At 44.0% G+C, this 20,076-nt stretch overlaps 1 protein-coding gene across 1 annotated transcript in view; it reads right to left on the bottom strand.

Annotated features, from left to right (window-relative positions):
• Positions 1-20,076, bottom strand: part of ARHGAP10 (Rho GTPase activating protein 10) — a 373,837-nt gene that overhangs the window by 206,888 nt on the left and 146,873 nt on the right. Inside the window, exons 7-10 of the mRNA XM_068989838.1 lie at positions 18,448-18,552; positions 9,825-9,954; positions 4,487-4,593; positions 1,669-1,763 (exon numbers count right to left, since the gene is read on the bottom strand). Coding sequence (XP_068845939.1) covers positions 1,669-1,763; positions 4,487-4,593; positions 9,825-9,954; positions 18,448-18,552 — 437 coding nt within the window. The remainder of the gene's footprint in view (positions 1-1,668; positions 1,764-4,486; positions 4,594-9,824; positions 9,955-18,447; positions 18,553-20,076) is intronic.

Genomic DNA, 20,076 nt, shown 5'->3' on the forward strand with positions numbered 1-20,076 from the left:
CAAAAAGTTTGTCTGGGTTTTTCCATAACATCTTGCAGGAAAAACCCCAACAAACGTTTTGGTCAATTCAACGGTTATTGTAATAAGGATCTCAATGAAGAAGAGCATTTGGCATGATCAAGGTCTTAGAGAAAACACAAGACTGGGAAAAATTAATACAAAATTAAAATAATACAAAATTAAACCAATAAATGCAAGTACTAGAATTACCCTTTCAAAGAAATGCAGATTAACCTCATTTGACAGATTTTCTGATAAGACATCAGAAAATAAGCACCTGATAAGAGGTGCTGACTCACCTCTGTCAACTGTTTCAGAGGCAACACACTTACACAGTTATACTCTGATGCCTGCAGCAGAGCAGTTAAGAGCCTGGGTTCCAGGGGCAAATGCAACAGTTCAAATCTCAGCTCTTCCACTTACTAGCTACATGACCTTAGGAGAACCACATAAGGCTCCGTTTTTCATCATAAAATGAGAAGCATAATGTCTACCTGACAGAGTTGGGCTGAGGATAAAATGAGGTAAAGAAGAGAAGAATTCAGAACACTGTCTGATACTTACAGAAAACTCAGTCAATGCTTACAATGGGCGCGTACATACATATTTACACTCAAGTTGTATTATACAGCCCGAATCTCTTAAAGTTTTTTAACTTATCCTTACTGGCTTGAAATTTAACCTCTTTTACAATGACATTCTCTTTTTTTTTTACAATCTTGGCAAAAGGCTTATTAAACCATTTGTCCTTTTCATTGTATTACCATATTATCATGGTACATAAACACACATTTTTATGTACCTGGTCTTCAATGCATTTACTGAATGAATCCCACAGATTCAGTTATATCATCTGATGGAAGAGGAAACATTAATTATTTTTGTATTCTTGGGTCCTGATCTGAAATGAACTTGTGTTTAAAAAATCTCATATTGTAAACTTTTATTATACAAATATGAAACATCATTATCTAGAGACCATTGCTGCCCATAACTAGGGCTGGCAAGAAACCTTCACACCATCAGTCATCAGAAAAGAAATATTCTATGAGCACCATGATTTTCCTTAGTACTACGAAAGGACACAGAAATAAATGCCAGGCAGGTAGTAATATTGACAAATGAGCTTTGTTTTTCTTTTTTCACTTCTTTCCCTCCAGCAAAGATTCTTTTCTAACTAAATAACTGAAAGTCATATCACACACAAAAAAATGATAACTAGTCTTTGAATAAACAGAGTTTGCCTGTGACCTTCGATTACCTTTCCATATATATATATGGAAAATTCCCACACAGAAAAATGAATACTACTGTGTGTGAACAGCCACAACCACCTCTTTCCAGCTCTATCGCCTACTTCCTCATCTTCACGCCTCACACTTTTAGTGCCAGAAAAGGAGGCTTGGATCAACAATGAAACGCCCCAAGGTCACCGTTTAAGCGACAACACTAGTTAAAGTGACTGCAAACTTTGGCCAAGACTAACCTCTCATTCCACAGCCAAACCCAGTGACCAACACAGAACAGCCCACAGTGAATACACAGCTTGGAAGAATGGAAAGATAACAGCCTCCCAGGCCACAGAAATCCAAGCTGCAATTAACTATTTTTTAAGAACGTTTTCTTAGACGACTCCTTCCACGAAGTCCAGTAATTCCAATAACTTACCGGTCAGCAGCTTCCACGTCAAAGCAAAACCTTCTGTCGATGGAGTCAGTATGTCTCCTGATACATTCTTTCAAAAAGAAGACCTCTCCATCCCCCTGCAAAGAATCATTTTAAGCATTTTCACACCCTATAGTATGAACATACACAGAGTTAAGCATCCTATACTTGAAGGGGGGAGGGGATGCAGGGTTCAGATTCTAGGTTCCTCCATCCTATTCTCTTTTGAACCAGTTTATTTAGAACCGTATCCATTTCTGTAACTGACCTTTTCTTAAGATTTTTTAGACCCTGCTTCAATTACAGTAACGTTAAACCAGACCTTATGAGTGCTAATTCTAAAAGGTGGGTTAACAATATAGTTTCCACATGTCTACATTTGTTATTCTTATTGCCCTCTTGTTAAAAAAAATGATAATGTGTTTGCCTTTCACATTACATTATACCACATGAAACAGCCCACAGGTAACCATTTCTGACCTACAGAAACTTCAATTCCATAGGAATCTACCTAAAAGTACACGAAGGACCTTGGATCAGCCATTGTGATCATGTCAAGCTAGAACCATTCCATTTAGGTGTGTGTGTGCTCAGCTGTGCCCAAGTCTTTGCAACCCCATGGATTGCAGCCCACTAGGCTCCTCTGTCCAGGGGATCACGCATGGCAGGAGTACTGGAGTGGGTTGCCATTTCCTTCTCCCGGGGATCTTCCCAACACATCTATGTGTTTTGCTGTTTCCTCAGTGAATCACCCTGAATTTACCTTTACTGAGTGTTCAGTTAAAGACGGTACCATTTTATCTCAGTTAACCACTCTCTCCAAGAGCTTTAAAAAGCAGCAGAAAACAGGAGACAGAAGAATACAAAAACAGGTACTCAGTAAGAAACTCAATAGAGTCTGAGAAACACTTCTGGAATATTTTAGTATTTTCTGGAATGTGAAGATCTCTAATATTACACCAGCATTCAGATGTAAAAACATTTGAAATATCACAGTCATCATATTTTTAATGTATTTATTATTTGGGGCTAAAACAGAAAGACACCACTAAGCAGATGTGTCTTGGGTCTTGAGTCGGCTCTGATAGGAAACTCGCACTCCAATCCCATGCTCGGTTTGTCATTAAAGAGTATGGGGGGTGGGCGGTGTTCAAGAGGGAGGGTTCGTATGTATACCTATGGCTGACTCACGTTGATGTATGGCAGAAACCAACACAACACTGTAAAGCAATTATCCTCCCATTAAAAATAAAATTTGTAAAACCTGGAAGAAGTGTACAGAGATACAGAAGTTAATCCATATTTATCCTCTCACCACAACTTCTGATCATATAGTGCTCCTCAGAGGTATAAAGCAATCACGAGCATTTGGTTAATGAGCTGCACACAGTTGCTGATCATTCCTGGAGTTTGCTCTCTTATTAGATTTGATGCTTAACAACAAATTTTGCCTTCTCAGTGTCTGATATGTTCTTAACAAATTATTCCTGATTGTATCCATTAAACTTTAGTTACAGTTGACAAAAATAAATGACTGTGATCTTTAAAAAAAAAAAAAAAAAAGCATACAAAAACAACAAAACCCATCCCCCTCCAGGGGTGACATCCTGGCTTCCTCTTTTTTACCAGGGCCACAATCTTCCATGTGTATTTCGATATCACAAAAATGTGCTTCTATTATAAGCAGCTTTAAATAGTTTTCAGGACGATGCAAAGTATGTGTAAACAGAAGTGAACTTGGGTTAATTCTGTCTTCACAGAAGCAAAATTATGCCCATCCACCCAGCAAGCAATGAATTAACCTTAAAATGTGTCACCAGTTACACTCAATGTTAGTGAGAGGAGCTCTGTGTTGACTATTATTGTTGCTAAGAGCCACAGCTTCTGCTTTAAAACAAAGACCACCTTTTCCACCCAGACAGCTCCTGCGGGCTTCTCACATACATTTCCTGTATCACGAGTTGCTGTGGTGTTTATTTCTACAGGAGGTGTAAACTGATGGTGAGTGTCTAAGTGAGAAGGTTCAAGTCTGAATGGAAAGCAGCAACCTCACTACAGATCACCTACTCTGTAATCTTTTCATTTATGTGAATATATGTGTGCACGTGGCTCGGTCAGTAAAGAATCTGAGAGAGACGTGGGTTCAATCTCTGGGTTGGGAAGATTCCCCTGGAGGAGGAAAATGACAACCCACTCCAGCCTTCTTGCCTGGGAAATCCCATGGACAGAGGAACCTGGAGGGCCATCCCCATGGCGGGGATAGCAAGAGTTGGACACGACCTACCAACTAAACCACCATCACCATGTACAACGTCAGGCCTCCCGTGTAAATCCCGAGCAGTCAGCCCCCTGAGTCAGGAAAGCATGCTGAAGGTATGAACTGTATCTTCCAGTAACAGGGACGTCAAATAATCCTTTCTTTAAAAAAAAAAAAACACCTGACCATAAAAATCCATGCCAACAGGACATCCTTGGTGGTCCAGTAGCTAAGACTCCGCATTTCCAAGGCAAGGGGCCTGGGTTCAATCCCTGGTCAGGGAACTAGAGCCCACATCCCACCCATAAGAGATCCGCATGCCAGGACTAAGACCTGGGGCAGCCAAATAAACATTTTTAAAATATTTTCTTAAAACCACATGCCAGCAATACAGAAAATACAGAAATTATTTTCAGGCCAATTTTATTTAGGAAAAAAAAACAATCTTTTCATTCTAAAAACAAAACGGAAGGTATTTATCATTAGTGAATGAAAACAACATTAAAATGATGCCCTCAAAGACCACCTCACAGACAGTACAAAGCATAAAAAGGAAACACTTACAAGCTTCCCCCCGGATCTGTGCTCAAACGGGATCATAGTGAACTTCTTGGCTGCCTTCCGATACATGCAGTAGTGTTTGACCCAGCTGGAACCGAATGGAGGAGGCCCTGCAACAAGAAACAGAACTTTACATGTTTCCTTACAAACAGATATGCAGAACTCTATATTGCTCAAGAGAAAAAACCCAAGAAACGGCAACTAATACAGCTCAAGGAAACAAATCAGCAACACAGCTCATCTAAGACAAGGGAAAAGCTAGGGGAAATAAGAGGGCTCATGGAGACAGTTTGAGAAAAGGTCCTAACAGTTCTCAGCAACAAATAAATACTTTAAAGACATATTTTTCACATGATCTGCTAGACTGTTGTCTCACACATGAAAATCTCCTAATTGTAAACTATACTTTTTGTTTTTGTCTATGTATGAATAGCTCATGAGAATTCCAAGAATGCCACCAGATTATGTGTGATGGTTTTGGATTCAACTCTGGCCTCTCAAAATAATAGAACTGTAGGATCACAGTGCAGAAAAGTACGTAGACTATAAATCTATCCAGTGCTTTAAGCCCACTAAAGCACCTTGTAAGCAACTATCCTTCCTAACGATGTCAAAGTTAAACTTTAAAGTAAAGTATGAGACCTCCCTGATGGTCCATCGGTTAAGAATCTGCCCGCTGATGCAGGGGACAAGAGCATGATCCCCGGTCCAGGAACGAAGATCCCACCTGCCTCAGGGCAACTAAGTCCACGTGCACCACAGCTAAAGAGCAGCCCCCACTCACCATCATTAGAGAAAGCCCGCTCGCAGCAACAAAGACCCAGAGCAGCCAAAAGGAAGACTAAAGTTAAACGACATGTGAAGAACAGAAGAGTGAGTGGTCTACATGTGCACCAGAACATTTTTGGAACCAGTTTTTACCTCTTGCTTAGTCAGTATTACAACCATCAGAGCTCTTAAAAGAAAATGGTCCCAAGTCGGGAGACCTAGAACAGTTCCATCACAGCAAAGGAAAAGCAAAGTCCCAATCAGGTTGATAATTTTTTCTTTTATTAAGAAAGGACATTAAAATTTTAAAAAAGTCAACACCTATTATCAACATCATCCCAGCTGAAAATATAAATAAAGCCTAAAAATATAGAGTTTTATACCTAAAAATCAAAACGAACAAACTTAGGAGGGGGGGAAAGGACTCATTTAAAAGAAATGCATTTAGCTTCTGGAACAATGAATTACATCACCTTGGGTGGAGGGGAGATGAGAAAGGGGTTACTAGACCACAATAAATCTCACCTCAAAACATCCTCAGTGCTGGGCCAGAGTTTGGGACCCCTGGGGGGGGTGTGTGTGTGTGTGTGTGTGTGTGTGTGTGTGTGTGTGTGTGTGTGTGTGTGTGTGTGTGTGTGTGTGTGTGTGTGTGTGTGTGTGTGTGTGTGTGTGTGTGTGTGTGTGTGTGTGTGTGTGTGTGTGTGTGTGTGTGTGTGTGTGTGTGTGTGTGTGTGTGTGTGTGTGTGTGTGTGTGTGTGTGTGTGTGTGTGTGTGTGTGTGTGTGATTAACAGCAAGCATGTGCACTCTGTTCTATGGTTCATAAAAATACTGCTTGGGTATTTCATTCAACACCAAGAAAAATACCTCAAGAGACGATAAGTATATTACTGTCTTTTTAATCTAAAAAAATCTTAGGCTTAGACCAAATGGCAAAGCCAAACCTCAGAATCTCTTGCCCAGATATCAAGGTGCTTCACTGATTAAGCTGCCATCCCCCCGAGTCCACCGGACCCCACTCAACCAGCTCTAAGCACAGAGATTAGTGACGGCTTTTCACGCTGTCCAAGTTTCAGGCAATATGACAGAGAGGGTGCAACACAGACTCGTGTGTGTGTGTGTGTGTGTGTAGGTCGCTCAGTCGTGTCCAGCTCTTTGTGACCCCATGAACTGCAGCCTGCCAGGCTCCTCTGTCCATGGGATTCTCCAGGCCAGAATACTGGAGTGGATAGCCGTTCCCTCCTCCAGGCCATCTTCCCAACCCAGGGATCAAACCCAGGTCTCCCGCATTGTAGGTGGATTCTTCACCAGCTGAGCCACACAGGAGGCCCAACACAGACTGGAGTCTCGGACAGTTCCAGCATTGAAGAGGTGCGTGATCAAAGGAGCGTTGTTAACCCCTCAGTGCTTCAGTGTTCTCACTGGTAAACGGGGTGACAACAGCACCTTACAATTCATAGGGGTTCTTCGTGCTTTACATAAAACAAGATGGATCAAGAGTTTAGCACAGTGCCTGGCATACAGCTAGTAAGTGAAGAGCTCTGGCACTGTAGTTTTTTCGGTCCAATTTCAGCCCCATCTCTCTCAAAGTCAGTAAGTTAACCAACAACTGTAAGTCTAAAAAAAGAGTCTTGTGATTTGTTTCACTTGACTGTTAAGAAGATTAAAAAAATTAGAGGGGTAGGAAAGGATTGAGAACCTGGGATTAGCAAACTAGTAATACACAGGACAGATAAACAAGGTCCGATTCACTGTATAGCACAGGGAACTATATTCAGTGTCCTATGATTAATCACAATGGAAAAGAATATGAAAAAGAAAACAAATATATGTATAAATGACTCACTTTGCTGTACAGCAGAAATTAACACATTATAGATCAACTATACTCTGGTAAAAAAAAATTTTTAATGAAATATTCACTCTATACACAGCTCAATAGCTGTTGTTCCTAACAGCACCATTAGAAATGACATGATTTTGCCATTCAACCAAAATTTGTAAAAATAAATGACCTCTCAGTTTGTTTGTTTTTTTTGGGGGGGGGGAGCCTAAAAAAATTTAAACAAATTTTTACAGTTCTGCCATGCCAGTAACTGTCCTTCATGAGACACTAAGACTAAGCCCACAGAAAAGAAGGGCACATGGAAAAAGAACCATCACTCTGCCCACCGCATTTAACAGGAGCACCAGGATCACGCGGCTGCTCCCTGAGCCTCTCTGCTACAAAACTGGTCAGTTTGGAAATCCTGCTGCAAGAGTCACACTTGGCAAATTAAAGCACCCTAACTACATCAAGGGTGGAGGGAAACAGGAAATAAAGGAAGATTCTCCACACCACTCCTTCTGCGTGTGCATGCTTAGTCCCCAAGTCACGGCTGGCTTTCAGCCCCACCCACTGTAGCCCGCCAGGCCCTTCTAGCCATCAGATTATCCCAGAAAGAACGCTGGAGTGGGTTGCCATGCTCTCCTCCAGGGGATCCTCCTGATTCAAGAATTGAAGCCCAGTCTCTTCCGTCTCCTGCACGGGCAGGAGGACTCTTTACCACTAGCACCACCTGGCAAGCCCACTACTCCTCCTCCTAACCAGCAATCAGCCTCCACAGTTGAAGAGGTAAAGCGCAACAGCCTCATCACTAAAGTAAGACCAAACTGTCAGAAGTCTGAAAGCATCATGGGGTGCTTCAATTTCAAAATAAGGGTACTCTACAATTGCACTCATCACACACACTAGTAAAGTAATGCTCAAAATTCTCCAAGCCAAGCTTCAGCAGTACGTGAACTGTGAACTTCCAGATGTTCAAGCTGGTTTTAGAAAAGGCAGAGAAACCAGAGATCAAATTGCCAACATCCGCTGGATCATGGAAAAAGCAAGAGAGTTCCAGAAAAACATCTATTTCTGCTTTATTGACTATACTAAAGCCTTTGACTGTGTGGATCACAACGAACTCTGGAAAATTCTGAAAGAGATGGGAATACCAGACCACCTGACCTGCCTCTTGAGAAACCTGTATGCAGGTCAGGAAGCAACAGTTAGAACTGGACATGGAACAACAGACTGGTTCCAAATAGGAAAAGGAATACATCAAGGCTGTAGATTGTCACCCTGCTTATTCAACTTATATGCAGAGTACATCATGAGAAACGCTGGACTAGAAGAAACACAAGCTGGAATCAAGATTGCCGGGAGAAATATCAATAACCTCAGATATGCAGCTGACACCACCCTTATGGCAGAAAGTGAAGAGGAGCTAAAAAGCCTCTTGATGAAAGTGAAAGAGGAGTGAAAAAGTTGGCTTAAAGCTCAACATTCAGAAAACGAAGATCATGGCATCTGGTCCCATCACTTCATGGGAGATAGATGGGGAAACAGTGGAAACAGTGTCAGACTTTATTTTGGGGGGGCTCCAAAATCACTGCAGATGGTGATTGCAGCCATGAAATTAAAAGATGCTTACTCCTTGGAAGGAAAGTTATGACCAACCTAGATAGCATATTAAAAAGCAGAGACATTACTTTGCCAACAAAGGTCCATCTAGTCAAGGATATGGTTTTTCCAGTAGTCATGTATGGATGTGAGAGTTGGACTGTGAAGAAGGCTGAGCACCAAAGAATTGATGCTTTTGAACTGTGGTGTTGGAGAAGACTCTTGAGAGTCCCTTGGACTGCAAGGAGATCCAGCCAGTCCATTCTAAAGGAGATCAGTCCTGGGTGTTCATCGGAAGGACTGATGCTAAAGCTGAAACTCCAGTACTTTGGCCACCTCATGCAAAGAGTTGACTCATTGGGAAAGACCCTGATGCTGGGAAGGATTGGGGGCAGGTGATGGTTGGATGGCATCACTGACTCGATGGACGTGAGTCTGAGTGAACTCCGGGAGTTGGTGATGGACAGGGAGGCCTGGCGTGCTGCGATTCATGGGGTTGCAAAGAGTCAGATGCGACTGAGTGACTGAACTGACTGACTGACTGACTGGCACAATGCACATTCACTAAGAGAAAAACAATGCCGTAAATTCAGGGAGGTAAGTTAGCATGTCATCTAGGAATTTTTGTTTTCATAGTCATATGCAATTGCCCTGATAATTTTAATGAGGACAGAAAATGATCTCAGACAAAGCATACAAGAAATGACGTGGAAGCAGGAGAGACATGCGCCCTTCTTGACCTCAACATGGAAGAGCGGGGCTCTGGGAAGGGGGTGCAGGTGCATTTGAGTATGTGGGTGGCTGGGTTTTGTTGTTAACGATGAGGATGAGAAGAAAAGAAGAAAAAGCTAATACCCACCTCACTTCCAGATGTTACCAAGTCATTCCTCCCTTGCAAGCAAACTTTAACAAAGTGTGATGGAGAATGGGTGGGTTGTGGCTGCAAAGCAGGGTGCTCACAGAGTTCCTAATGTCACCATCCTTTCCCTAGGGAAGGCATGTGTTTTCCCCCCAAAACTGCAACCTACATCTTCAGACAGCAAATAAAGGGGTAGGAAAAGTTGCTTCCAAAATATCAGAGAGTGATGACAGTGCGACTTTTCAACAATTTTCAACGAGCTAGTCGCCACCGCGGGGGAGTCTCTTACTTTTCTCCTGTACATACAGGTAGCCTTCCGCTGTGAACTGACTTGCTCGTTTGTGGTCCTTGGGATTCTGTCTGATCTTGTTCATAAGTTCTTCCACTTCTGACCTTGTTCCTTCAAAACGATTCCGTGTCTGAAATGGATTTTAGAAACACATGTAAGTCTTAAGTTCATTTTTAAGTACATTTTCAAGTCTCTGGATAGCTATAATTAAATTTGCAGCATTTTTCTACCAGTTTCTCAAAACGTGCCCATCCTTTCCATTTTCTCTTCTTTGTTGAGATTATTGTGCAAAGAAAAAAAATTAGTGGTTAAGTAGTTAACAGACATATAGAAACAAAGGTTAGTAGAGGTTATTTACTTTGAAGACTTCTAACACCAAGAAGAATTCCATTATTCAACATAAGAATTCATGCCTGCATGTCTCACAATATTATTAAATCTTAGGTTTAAAAAACATAGATATAGGCCATAAAAGGAAGTCTTTCCTTTGCAACAATCAATCTGACTCATTACCAGCAATATAACTAAGTATTCAGAATCTGAAAAACTTACTTCTACTTTGCAAACTACTAAAACTCAGTGTCATTTTTCCCAGGCTGTGGTAATTGCACTTGGAAATGACATTTCTTCACAGAATAAAGAAGGGGGAGGGAAATCTCACCTACGAATAATGTCTTTGATATCTAGAGAGGCAAATCACATTTCTGAAGCCCTGGAGATGGGATGTCAATATCTCTGTCAAACGGCTAGACTGCAAACGGACACGCAAGGTGAAGTGACAAAATTACCCAGGCAAACCTGACGAGTCAGCAGCACCAAGTTTCCGGACATTTCTTTCATCTACACTCAAAAATAATTGTATTAATACCGAAAAACTGCTGATGTGAAACTGTGGAGGAGCCGAGATGAAAAATTATTATTGAAATTCCTCCTCTCTCCTCCCTACAATGAAAGGGGTTACCAAGGGTTCTAAATGCAGAAAAATGATAGAATGGCCCATTTTTAGAGGGGGATAGAAAGTCTGATAAATGAAGACTGTAAAGGAGAAACTTAACCACAGAGGCTTATTTTAAACACAAGCTGAGAGGCTGTTTTTAATTCATTTATGCACTCTAAAAATGTGCGGGCCTGCAGAGAGGGTGGGACTCACTTGCTGGTGGCCATCTCTTGCCTTCCCATTTCTTATGCTCTGGGGTTTCCGGTCTGCTAATTTTAGTCACCTTCTTTGTCCCTTTACAGAGATTCTCCCCATCTCTCACTTCTTTCCATCTCTGTGTATCTAATATATACACATACACATGTACACACATATGTACATGCTATATATACACAAATGCTAGCACACATGTGTGTGCACAGACACACACACTGCCATTAACCTAACGAGTTGCATCCCAAACTCTCCTTATTGAAGTTAATGCTCAAACTGTCCTGGATCTGACCGGCAGGCTCCCCTTCTGGCCACCTCCTGTTTCATTTTCCTGTGTGTGTGCTCACTTGCTCAGTCGTGTCCAGCTCTTTGTGACCCCGTGCACTGCAGCCCGCCAGGCTCCTCTGTCCATGGGGATGCTCCAGGCAAGAATATTGGGGTGGATTGCCAATTCCTATTCCAGGGGATCTTCCTGACCCAGGAACCGAATTCAGGTCTCTGGCATCTCCTGCACTGGTATGCAGGTTCTTCACCACTGGGAAGCCCCCTTTCCAACTCTGCGCGTTTCTTTTCAGACAGTAAGAAACCTGGCTCTCGCGATTCCCAATACATTTACTTATTTGCTCAACAAACACATCCACCTGATGTCGCCAACCTTCTCAAGCTTCCAGCCCCTCCTCTGCATTCTGCCTCTGTACCTCCCCGCTCACTGCCCTCCTGCCTCCGAGGCTAGTGACTCTGCACCCGGAAGGGAAAAGGTTAGCTGTATTTTTAATGTATCACTTTAGGTAAATTATGTATGAGGGAAAAATTTACATTTTAAAAAATCAGAGTGCAAATAATAGAATGGCTGGGCTTCCCTGGAGGTTCAATGGGAAAGAACCCACCTGGCAATGCAGGAGATGTGGGTTCGATTCCTGGGTCAGGAAGATCCCCTGCAGAAGAAAGTGGCAACCAACTCCAGTGCTCTAGCCTAGGAAATCCCATGCACAGAGGAGCCTGGTGGGCTCTAGTCCATGGGGTTGCAAAAGAGCTGGACACAACTTAGCAACAACAACCGAGCAGTGACTGGAATCTAGCAATTTCTGGTTCTAAATTCCAGGTGTACAGGAAGAGATCATCAAATAATAGTAATGTTAGACCATAAATGTTACTAGGTCACATGAGAGGGTTTACACTGAGATTTTGGTCGTTCAGTTCTAAGTCGTTTCCGATGCTTTGTGGCCCCGTGGACTACAGCACACCAGGCTGTGAAATCAGTTTACAGTGCTTTAATCCTCACAATAACCTAGAGAGAGTCTAGCATCTCTAATGCTTATAAAACACCATTGCTGTATTTCCTTTCCTTGCATGCTTTGGTTAAAAAAAAAAAAAAAAACACATTTCCAAACCGTTGAGTCTTAAGTCTCATAATAAATATATTATTACATTAGCTGTTGGGTGGAGAAGGATTCAAAGTGGGGACTAAGCAGGAATTCAAATACTTCGGCGTATTTACAAAACTGGCAGGGAGGGGAGAGAAGGCACTGCTCACAGCAAGTCTGACCCAGAAATACAGCTTAACAGGCAGACAGCAAGGCTTCCCAGACGGCACCAGAGGTAAAGGATCCGCCTGCCAGTGCAGGAGACACAGGAGACTCGGGTTCAGTCCCTGGGTGGGGAAGATCCCCCGGAGGAGGGAACGGCAACCCACTCCAGTATTCTCGCCCGGGAAATCCTATGGACAGAGGAGCCTGGGGGGATACAGCCCTTGGGGTCGCAAAAAAATCAGACACGACTGACCACACACATAGCACACACCGGCAGATAGCAAAGACCGATTTCAAGTTCAGATTGCCATTTTTCATTCAAGTTTTCTCATCCTGGCCCTATGACCTCATCCAGGGAGCAAAAGAAGACAGAGGATAATTAAAAATGTGAGCAGGGCTTCATGAAGGAGCTGTAAAACATCAAGGGTAGGCCCCCGCAGCCTGCTTTAGTAACCTCCCCAAACAATTAAACAGAAAAGAAGGGGCAGGGCTCTCCACACACACCCCTCCCCGCAGCCCCAACTCACCCCCTCCAGAGCCTTATGAAGGGGAAGAGGGCCAGGTAAGGAGGGGCATGGGATGGACATCAGACCGACAGGTGATCAGGTTTAAACACCTGAAGGACAGCTTCCACGGGGACGAGGGGAATGCAGGTTAGAAATGCTGAGAGGCAGGCATGAGCTGAGGCTTCCCACCCGTACTCAAGTCTGAGGTCTTACCACTAAAGGGGCGCCCAGGTCACCCAGGAACTGTTAAGGTCCAAGGAAGCCAAATGGCCACGGCAAGATGTTACCCAACTCCTGTATTCACTGACCCCAGATGTTCCAGGAGTGAACCGATTTCTAATCTGAAATCAGTGACCTTGGGCCCTGGAATAAGCCTGCCCAAGTTCCAATGCCACCCGGCTTTAAAGCGGTATGACTTGAGGAAGTTGTTTTTCCCCCTTTTCCTCACCTGCGCAAGTGGGAATTTGAAAATCTACGTCACAGGACATTTCTGAAGACTACCTGTTACGACACATTTGTACAGTAAACAAATTGCACATAGATAACACGTGGCATGTGGTAACAAAATAAGTGTTATTATTTTTTAATTGCAATTAAGCCTCTCAATAGTGACAATTAGTCTCTAACAAAGGAAAGAAGAGAATCTTCAGTATAAAACTAAAATTGTATTATTTTACATCTGAGCGAAAGAGAAAGTACATTTTCAATTTTTGCGAGGGGGGGCGGATTATAAAGGCTAATCATGGCCCTATAAACAGAGAGGGGAGCAGAAACAGTGCTGTCTGGAGGCGAGAAGAGGAGCAAACAGGATTACAAAGTGGCCACAGACAGGCTCACCCCTCAGAAACCATCTCGTCCGTGTTTCACAGTCACTTCCAATCTCTCTCTTTTTGTCACAGAATTTGTTTTGGTGTTCTGCTCTTCTCACAAAACTGTAACAAACACGTGTGTGTGCGCATATCCATAAATTCTTATTAACTGTTCTTAGTTTCTTCTAGGGACTCCAGAACCCTAAAATTTCTCGGGTTCTACTTATTCCAGAAGAATTCTATTCTAGTCTCTCTGGGGATAGAGATCAGAAAATGTTTTTAATTAATTTTTTTAATATCCTTTAATTTTGACACAAGTTACATTCTTCTGGAAAAAATGTAATTTTTAAAAGCCATCTTGCTCTTTTTTGCTGCCCATCAATTACTCTAGATTATGGGACCTGGAAAAAAGACTGAGTCTCTCTCTCAAAAAAAGGCCTAACCATTTCACAACAGAAAAGGTGAAACCAGGAGGGGGAAAACAGGTTGCTCTACTTTTAAGTAACTTTTCCTTTTTTTCTGATTATAAAACTGTGTTTCCACTTTTTACTACAGGGAAATACCTAAAAGTTGACCAAAATTGTCTCTAACACTATGGAACAGAGACAATTAACTCTTAAGATCTGGTGTCAACACCTAGGTATACTTCCTTCAATATATAAACACACACAGTATAAAAAGTATCACAAAGTCAGTCAGAAAAAGACAACTGTCATCTTATCACCTAAATATGGAACCTTGAAAAATAATACAAATGAACTTATTTATAAAACTGACTCTCAGACACAGAAAAGAAACTAATGTTTACCAAAGAGGAAGTGGGGAGGGATAAATTAGGAATTTATCCTAATTTATACACATCACTGTGCATAAAGGGCTTCCCAGGCGGCTGTCGCGGTAAAGAGCCAAAGCAGGAGGCGTAAGAGATGTGGGTTCGGTCCCTGGGTCAGAAAGATCCGCTGAGGAGGGCATGGCAACCCACTGCAGTATTCTTGCCCGGGGAGTTCCAGGGACAGAGGAGCCTGGTGGGCTACCGTCCATGGGCTGCGTATGACACGGCTGAAACGTCTTAGCGTGCACACATGAAACGGGCGAACACCAGGGACCTACTGTGCAGTGTGAGGAACTATATTCAACGTCGTGTGATAATGTATAAAGGAAAACAGTCTGAGCAAGAATGCACCTGTGTCTATGTATGAATCACTTTGCTGTACACCGGAAACTAACACTGCATTTTAAATCCGCTACACATCAAGAGAAGGAAAATGGCAACCCACTCCAGTGTCCTTGCCTGGAAAATCCCACGGACAGAAGAGCCTGGCGGGCTGCAGTTCACAGGGTCGCGGAAAGTCAGACTGAACATAGCTCATACGTCAGGTAAAACCAAACAGGGACTTCCCTGGTGGTGCCGGCGGATAAGAATCCGCCTACCAGTGCGGGGGACACAGGTTCAATTCCTGGTCCGAGAAGATCCCACCGTCATGGGGCAACTAAGCCTGTGCGCCCAAACTCCTGAGCCCGAGTTCGAGCCCGGGACCCACAACGAGACGAATCACGGCAACGGGAAGGCCACGAACGGCAAGCAGAGAAAGTGTGTGTGCAGCCACGAAGTCCCAGAGCAGCCAAAACCAGATTCTTAAACAAACAGAAACAGGCACACACAGCTGGATTATTTTTTAATTGGAGGAAAACTGCTTTACGATCTTGCGTTGGTTTCCGTCGTCCAAAGCGAATCACTCATGACCACGTATAAATGCCCTCCCTCTGGAGCCCCCCTGCCCTGTGCCCCCACCCACTCTCCAGTCACAGGGCGCCAGGCTGGGCTCTCGTGTGACATAAGTGCTTCCCACCAGCCTGCTGTTTCCCACGTGGCGGTGGCACGGCCAGTGCCACTCTCCGGCGCTGCCCCACCCTCCTGTGCCCTCGCCCAGCTGGGACTTCTGTATCGTGCAGTCTTCAGTACACTGTGAGCTGGCATCATCGGAGGATGGGGCACACGGCTGAGACCAGTACCTTACTGAGGCGCCGCAGGCGAGGCGGCGTGTGGCATGCGTTTCCAGGGCGCTGGTCTTGCTGAAGGAAGAGAATGAGCTGGAAGCACCAGCGCAGAGCACGGCGGCTCCCAGGTGTCCCCACGCTGAAGGTGAGGCGGAGGCGGAGCGGCCTCGGGAAGAGCCCGAGCAGAAGGCAGGGGAGGACTCACAGGGACAGTGGGGCACTCGGGCCGCTCACTGAGGGCGATCCTGACGCTCCGGGGACACAGGAGAGGGCTTCTTCTCAGTAACTTACTCTCTGCCCCTTTCTTTGTGGGAAACTAAGGTGACAAGCGTGTGTGCTAAGTTCTAAGCAGACTAAGGCTACAGGCCAGGCGAACCATCTCAACCAGTAGCCTGGCTTCAAGTTTTGCTCACAGTAGTTCACATCTGAGTACTGTTCATGCCCACTGAAATCCTGACTCTCTCTCTCCAGCTATTCTGGGGTATGTAAGGTAGGCCATGGGGTCGCGAAAGAGTCAGACACTGCTTAGCACCTACACAGAAACAAGGTAACTATTGCCCCCGGGCCCCAGAGGTCCACACAAGCGAGCAAGGGCAACGCAGGGACGGCTCCTCCGGAGCCCCCAGGAGAGGCTGACGAGTCCCCACACCTCGCCCCAGACCCCGAGGGCCTGCGGTTCCTCAGGCAGGCGCCTGAGCTGTCACCCAGGCCCACACGCAGATGGCTGGGCGCTGGATTTAATGCTCTGCCGTGGCCGCCTTGAAATTCTTCATTCTTGAATAAGGGGGCCTGCCTCCTCTTTTTACACAAATTACAGGTTAATTCTGCCTGAAGGTTCTCATCCAGACCAGCCAGCCCTGCCCTTGACAGGTGAGCTACAGACGCAGCTACACAGTCAGGTAGTGGAGAAAAAACAAGCAAAAAAATCTAGATACTCACCTCATCTTCTAAACTAACTATGGAACGTGCTTTTGACAACACTGTGTTCCGCCGTCTGCAGAAGTCTTCTGATACACCACAGCATCCTGAGACTAAGCGTTCTACCGACAGAAGCATCTTTGAAGTTAGGACTAACCCACACAGAGACACCGTGACATATTTTTAAACTGTGTCACCTTATGTCACTGATATTGGGACGGGGGGGGGGGCGGTGAAGGGAGGACTCGACGCTTATTAGTCGTATGACTCAGCAGAAGGTACAATCTTCAAAAACTGACACATCAATTACAAAGCATGAGAGATTTCATTATCTGTATTTCCAAGTGTAGGGAACTATACCAAAATAACCTAGAACCAAGATCTACACAAAAACCCCTCACTCTCAACTTCTAAGACTGTAAGAAGCTGAAGGTCAGGTAGCAAGCAGTACAGAGACTCCCATCTTTCTCCTGGTATGTCTTTCAGGACGAGCTAGGAGTTTGTCCCAGGACTCACTCACTATGCTCTCAACAACATTTGAAATTATACTAAACATAACTTGAATAGCTTTTCAAGGAGAAGACTTCCAACTTCCAAAATCAACTATAAAGTTTTGAAATGGTAAACATCTACTACCTTCTCATCAAATCACATATTATCCTGTTTAAAACATTATGCTGGGCTGTGCTAAGTCGCTTCAATCGTGTCCAACTCTCTGCAGCCCTGTGAACTGTAGCCCGCCAGGCTCCTCTGTCCAGGGGATTCTCCAAGCAAGAATCCTGGAGTGGGTTGCCATGCCCTCCTCCAGGGGATCTTCCTGACACAGGGATCAAGTCCAAGTCTCTTAAGTCTCCTGCACTGGCAGGCAGGCTCCTTACCACTGGTGCCACCTGGGAAACCCATTTAACAGATCAGGTTCTTTAAAAGTCTCTATTCAAGACCTCACAGAAAGTATACCTCTTCCGGGAAAACAATAAAGGACCAAGAGCAACTATGAACACCAGTATATTAGTGAACATGCACAAAACACGGGAGAGAAATTCCACTGGAACCGTGAGCCTATGTGGGAATAAACGTCAAATAAGTCATACAGGAAACAGGAGAAATGTAGATTTCAATTGAAATGCCTTAAATCAAAACTGGAGAACTGTTTTGCCTTTCATACAGATCAAACTTAGAATTACACAACAAAAGTTATCCTTAGAACCATCTTACAAAATGTGGAATGACTAGGTCACATCACCATACGGCATGTTTCAAAGCTGCTAAGAGAGGAGGCATTCAATGTTAAAAAAAAAATTTAACTACAGGAGGGGACTGATGTTAACTAAAGTGGAAATAATCTTGCAATTAGTAAGTTGTTAAGCTGTACCGCTTATACAGTGCTGTGTGTCAATTATATCACAAGAAAATGGGGGGATGAGGCAAAATATGTGAAAATTTATTATAACAACATAGCTCATGACTGAAAATGAGAGGAAAATTAATTATAGAAAATGAATTTGTCTTTTAAAAAAAGCAGCCGCCAGGTGGCAGTGTCCTGAGCCTCCGTTAGCTGGAGAGCAGCTGTTATACTGAGAACTGACCAGAAGGTGGCAGCATAGCCTCAGTTTCCCAGTACCAACAGCTCAGCCTTAAGGCTTTCCATACACCAAAGAAAACCACATCTCTCAAACGTCTTTTTTTTTTAAGACAGAGCTTTCCTTTCCTTACATTCTGAATGTTGATCTGTAGTTCCATTTTGTAGTGATTGAAGTCTTTGGCAAGTTCATGGCCCTGATGATAGAAAGTAAACATTCCCTGAAAAAACGACAGCATCTAAAAGAAAGGAGAAAAGGCAATATTAGCGCGTGCATGCATACACACACACACACACAGACACACACACACACACACACAGACACACACACACAGACATGCACACAGACACACACACACACACGCACAGACACACACACAGACACACACAGACACAGACACAGACACACACACAGACACACGTACACAGACACACGCACACACAGACAGACACACAGACTACACACACACCGCCCCCCCAGGGGAAAAATAAAACAGCCACATGTCCCCACATCTCATTATGATTCTACTAATGTAAAATAATTCAAAGCAAGTCACTAGAATTCAACTAAATCTAACTGCATTTTATTCATTAATTGCTCCCTATCAAAAAAGAATGAAGGATCTGCGATTTTCCCCTCAACAGCAGAGCCATTAGATAGCTGTAGAGAAGAAATGGAATTCTACATCACCCCTTGTCCTTTTTCTTTAAAAAAGAAAAACATCTTTATTGATTTATTTCCGGTTCTTTGCTGCCTCGGGGCTTTTCTCTGGTCGCACTGAGTGGGGACCTCTCTCTGGCTGTGGGGTGCAGGCTCCTCTCGTCGCAGGGCACAGGCTCTAGAGTGCACGGGCTCCAGTACCGGCAGCACGTGGGCTCCACGGCTGCGGTCCCCGGGCTTCACTGCTCCGTGGCATGGAGCATTTCCCAGACCAGGGATCGAACTCATGTCTCCTGCGCTGGCAGGTGGATTCCTGAGCACTGAGCCACCAGGAAAGCCCCCATTTGTCCTTTTTAATCAAGAGAATCCCTATATTCATTTAAAATGAAACCTCATCCCTACAGGCCGATAGAACCTATAAGGAAAGTGAAATACAGATCAGAGTCAAAAGCTCTTTCAAAGGGCACCCAGTGTAGGGCACCCTCTCTGTTGTTGACATAGATGCTCCGTGACTGAGGCAGAGAGGGCAGAGGCAGGACAGTAATCAAACCTCGAGCTTCCTACAAACCCCCGACCCTCTTGACCAGAGGGCAGCCGCCTCTGTGCAAATCTACGAGAATGATCGGAGGTGAGAGTTCAGGGACCCACCGCCTGCAGAATGTCACATCGGGTAGTGCCGAGGGATTTGGGACTCTGACGTCCAGTGGCCAGCAGAGGTCAGTTCCCCACTGGGGCCAATTACTGACATTTCTCCACTTCGATGTCTACATTTGCTAAGTGGCATAATTAAAATATCTCCTTAGTAGAGTACTGTGTGGAATCCATGCACGATCACAGAAAAGTGCTTAGAATGACCTAAACAATGACAGAGCACTGCAAATGTCCACACACAAAAAGAGTAGGCCATTATTATGGTTGCTCATAAGAAGCAAGCTCGAAGGCGGTTTTCTCTGTTTAACCTAGGGTAATTCCATGACTCCACTGGACCACAGCTTCCACCAATGCTAATTTTCATTAACACTTACTTGGTTCTTCAGTTTGTTTTTCAACATCATACATACAATAGGTAAACTGTATGGCATGTGAATTAAACCTCAGTAAA

This window comes from Capricornis sumatraensis, chromosome 17 (assembly GCF_032405125.1).
Source record: "Capricornis sumatraensis isolate serow.1 chromosome 17, serow.2, whole genome shotgun sequence".
In the NCBI taxonomy this organism is placed as follows: Eukaryota; Metazoa; Chordata; class Mammalia; order Artiodactyla; family Bovidae; genus Capricornis; species Capricornis sumatraensis.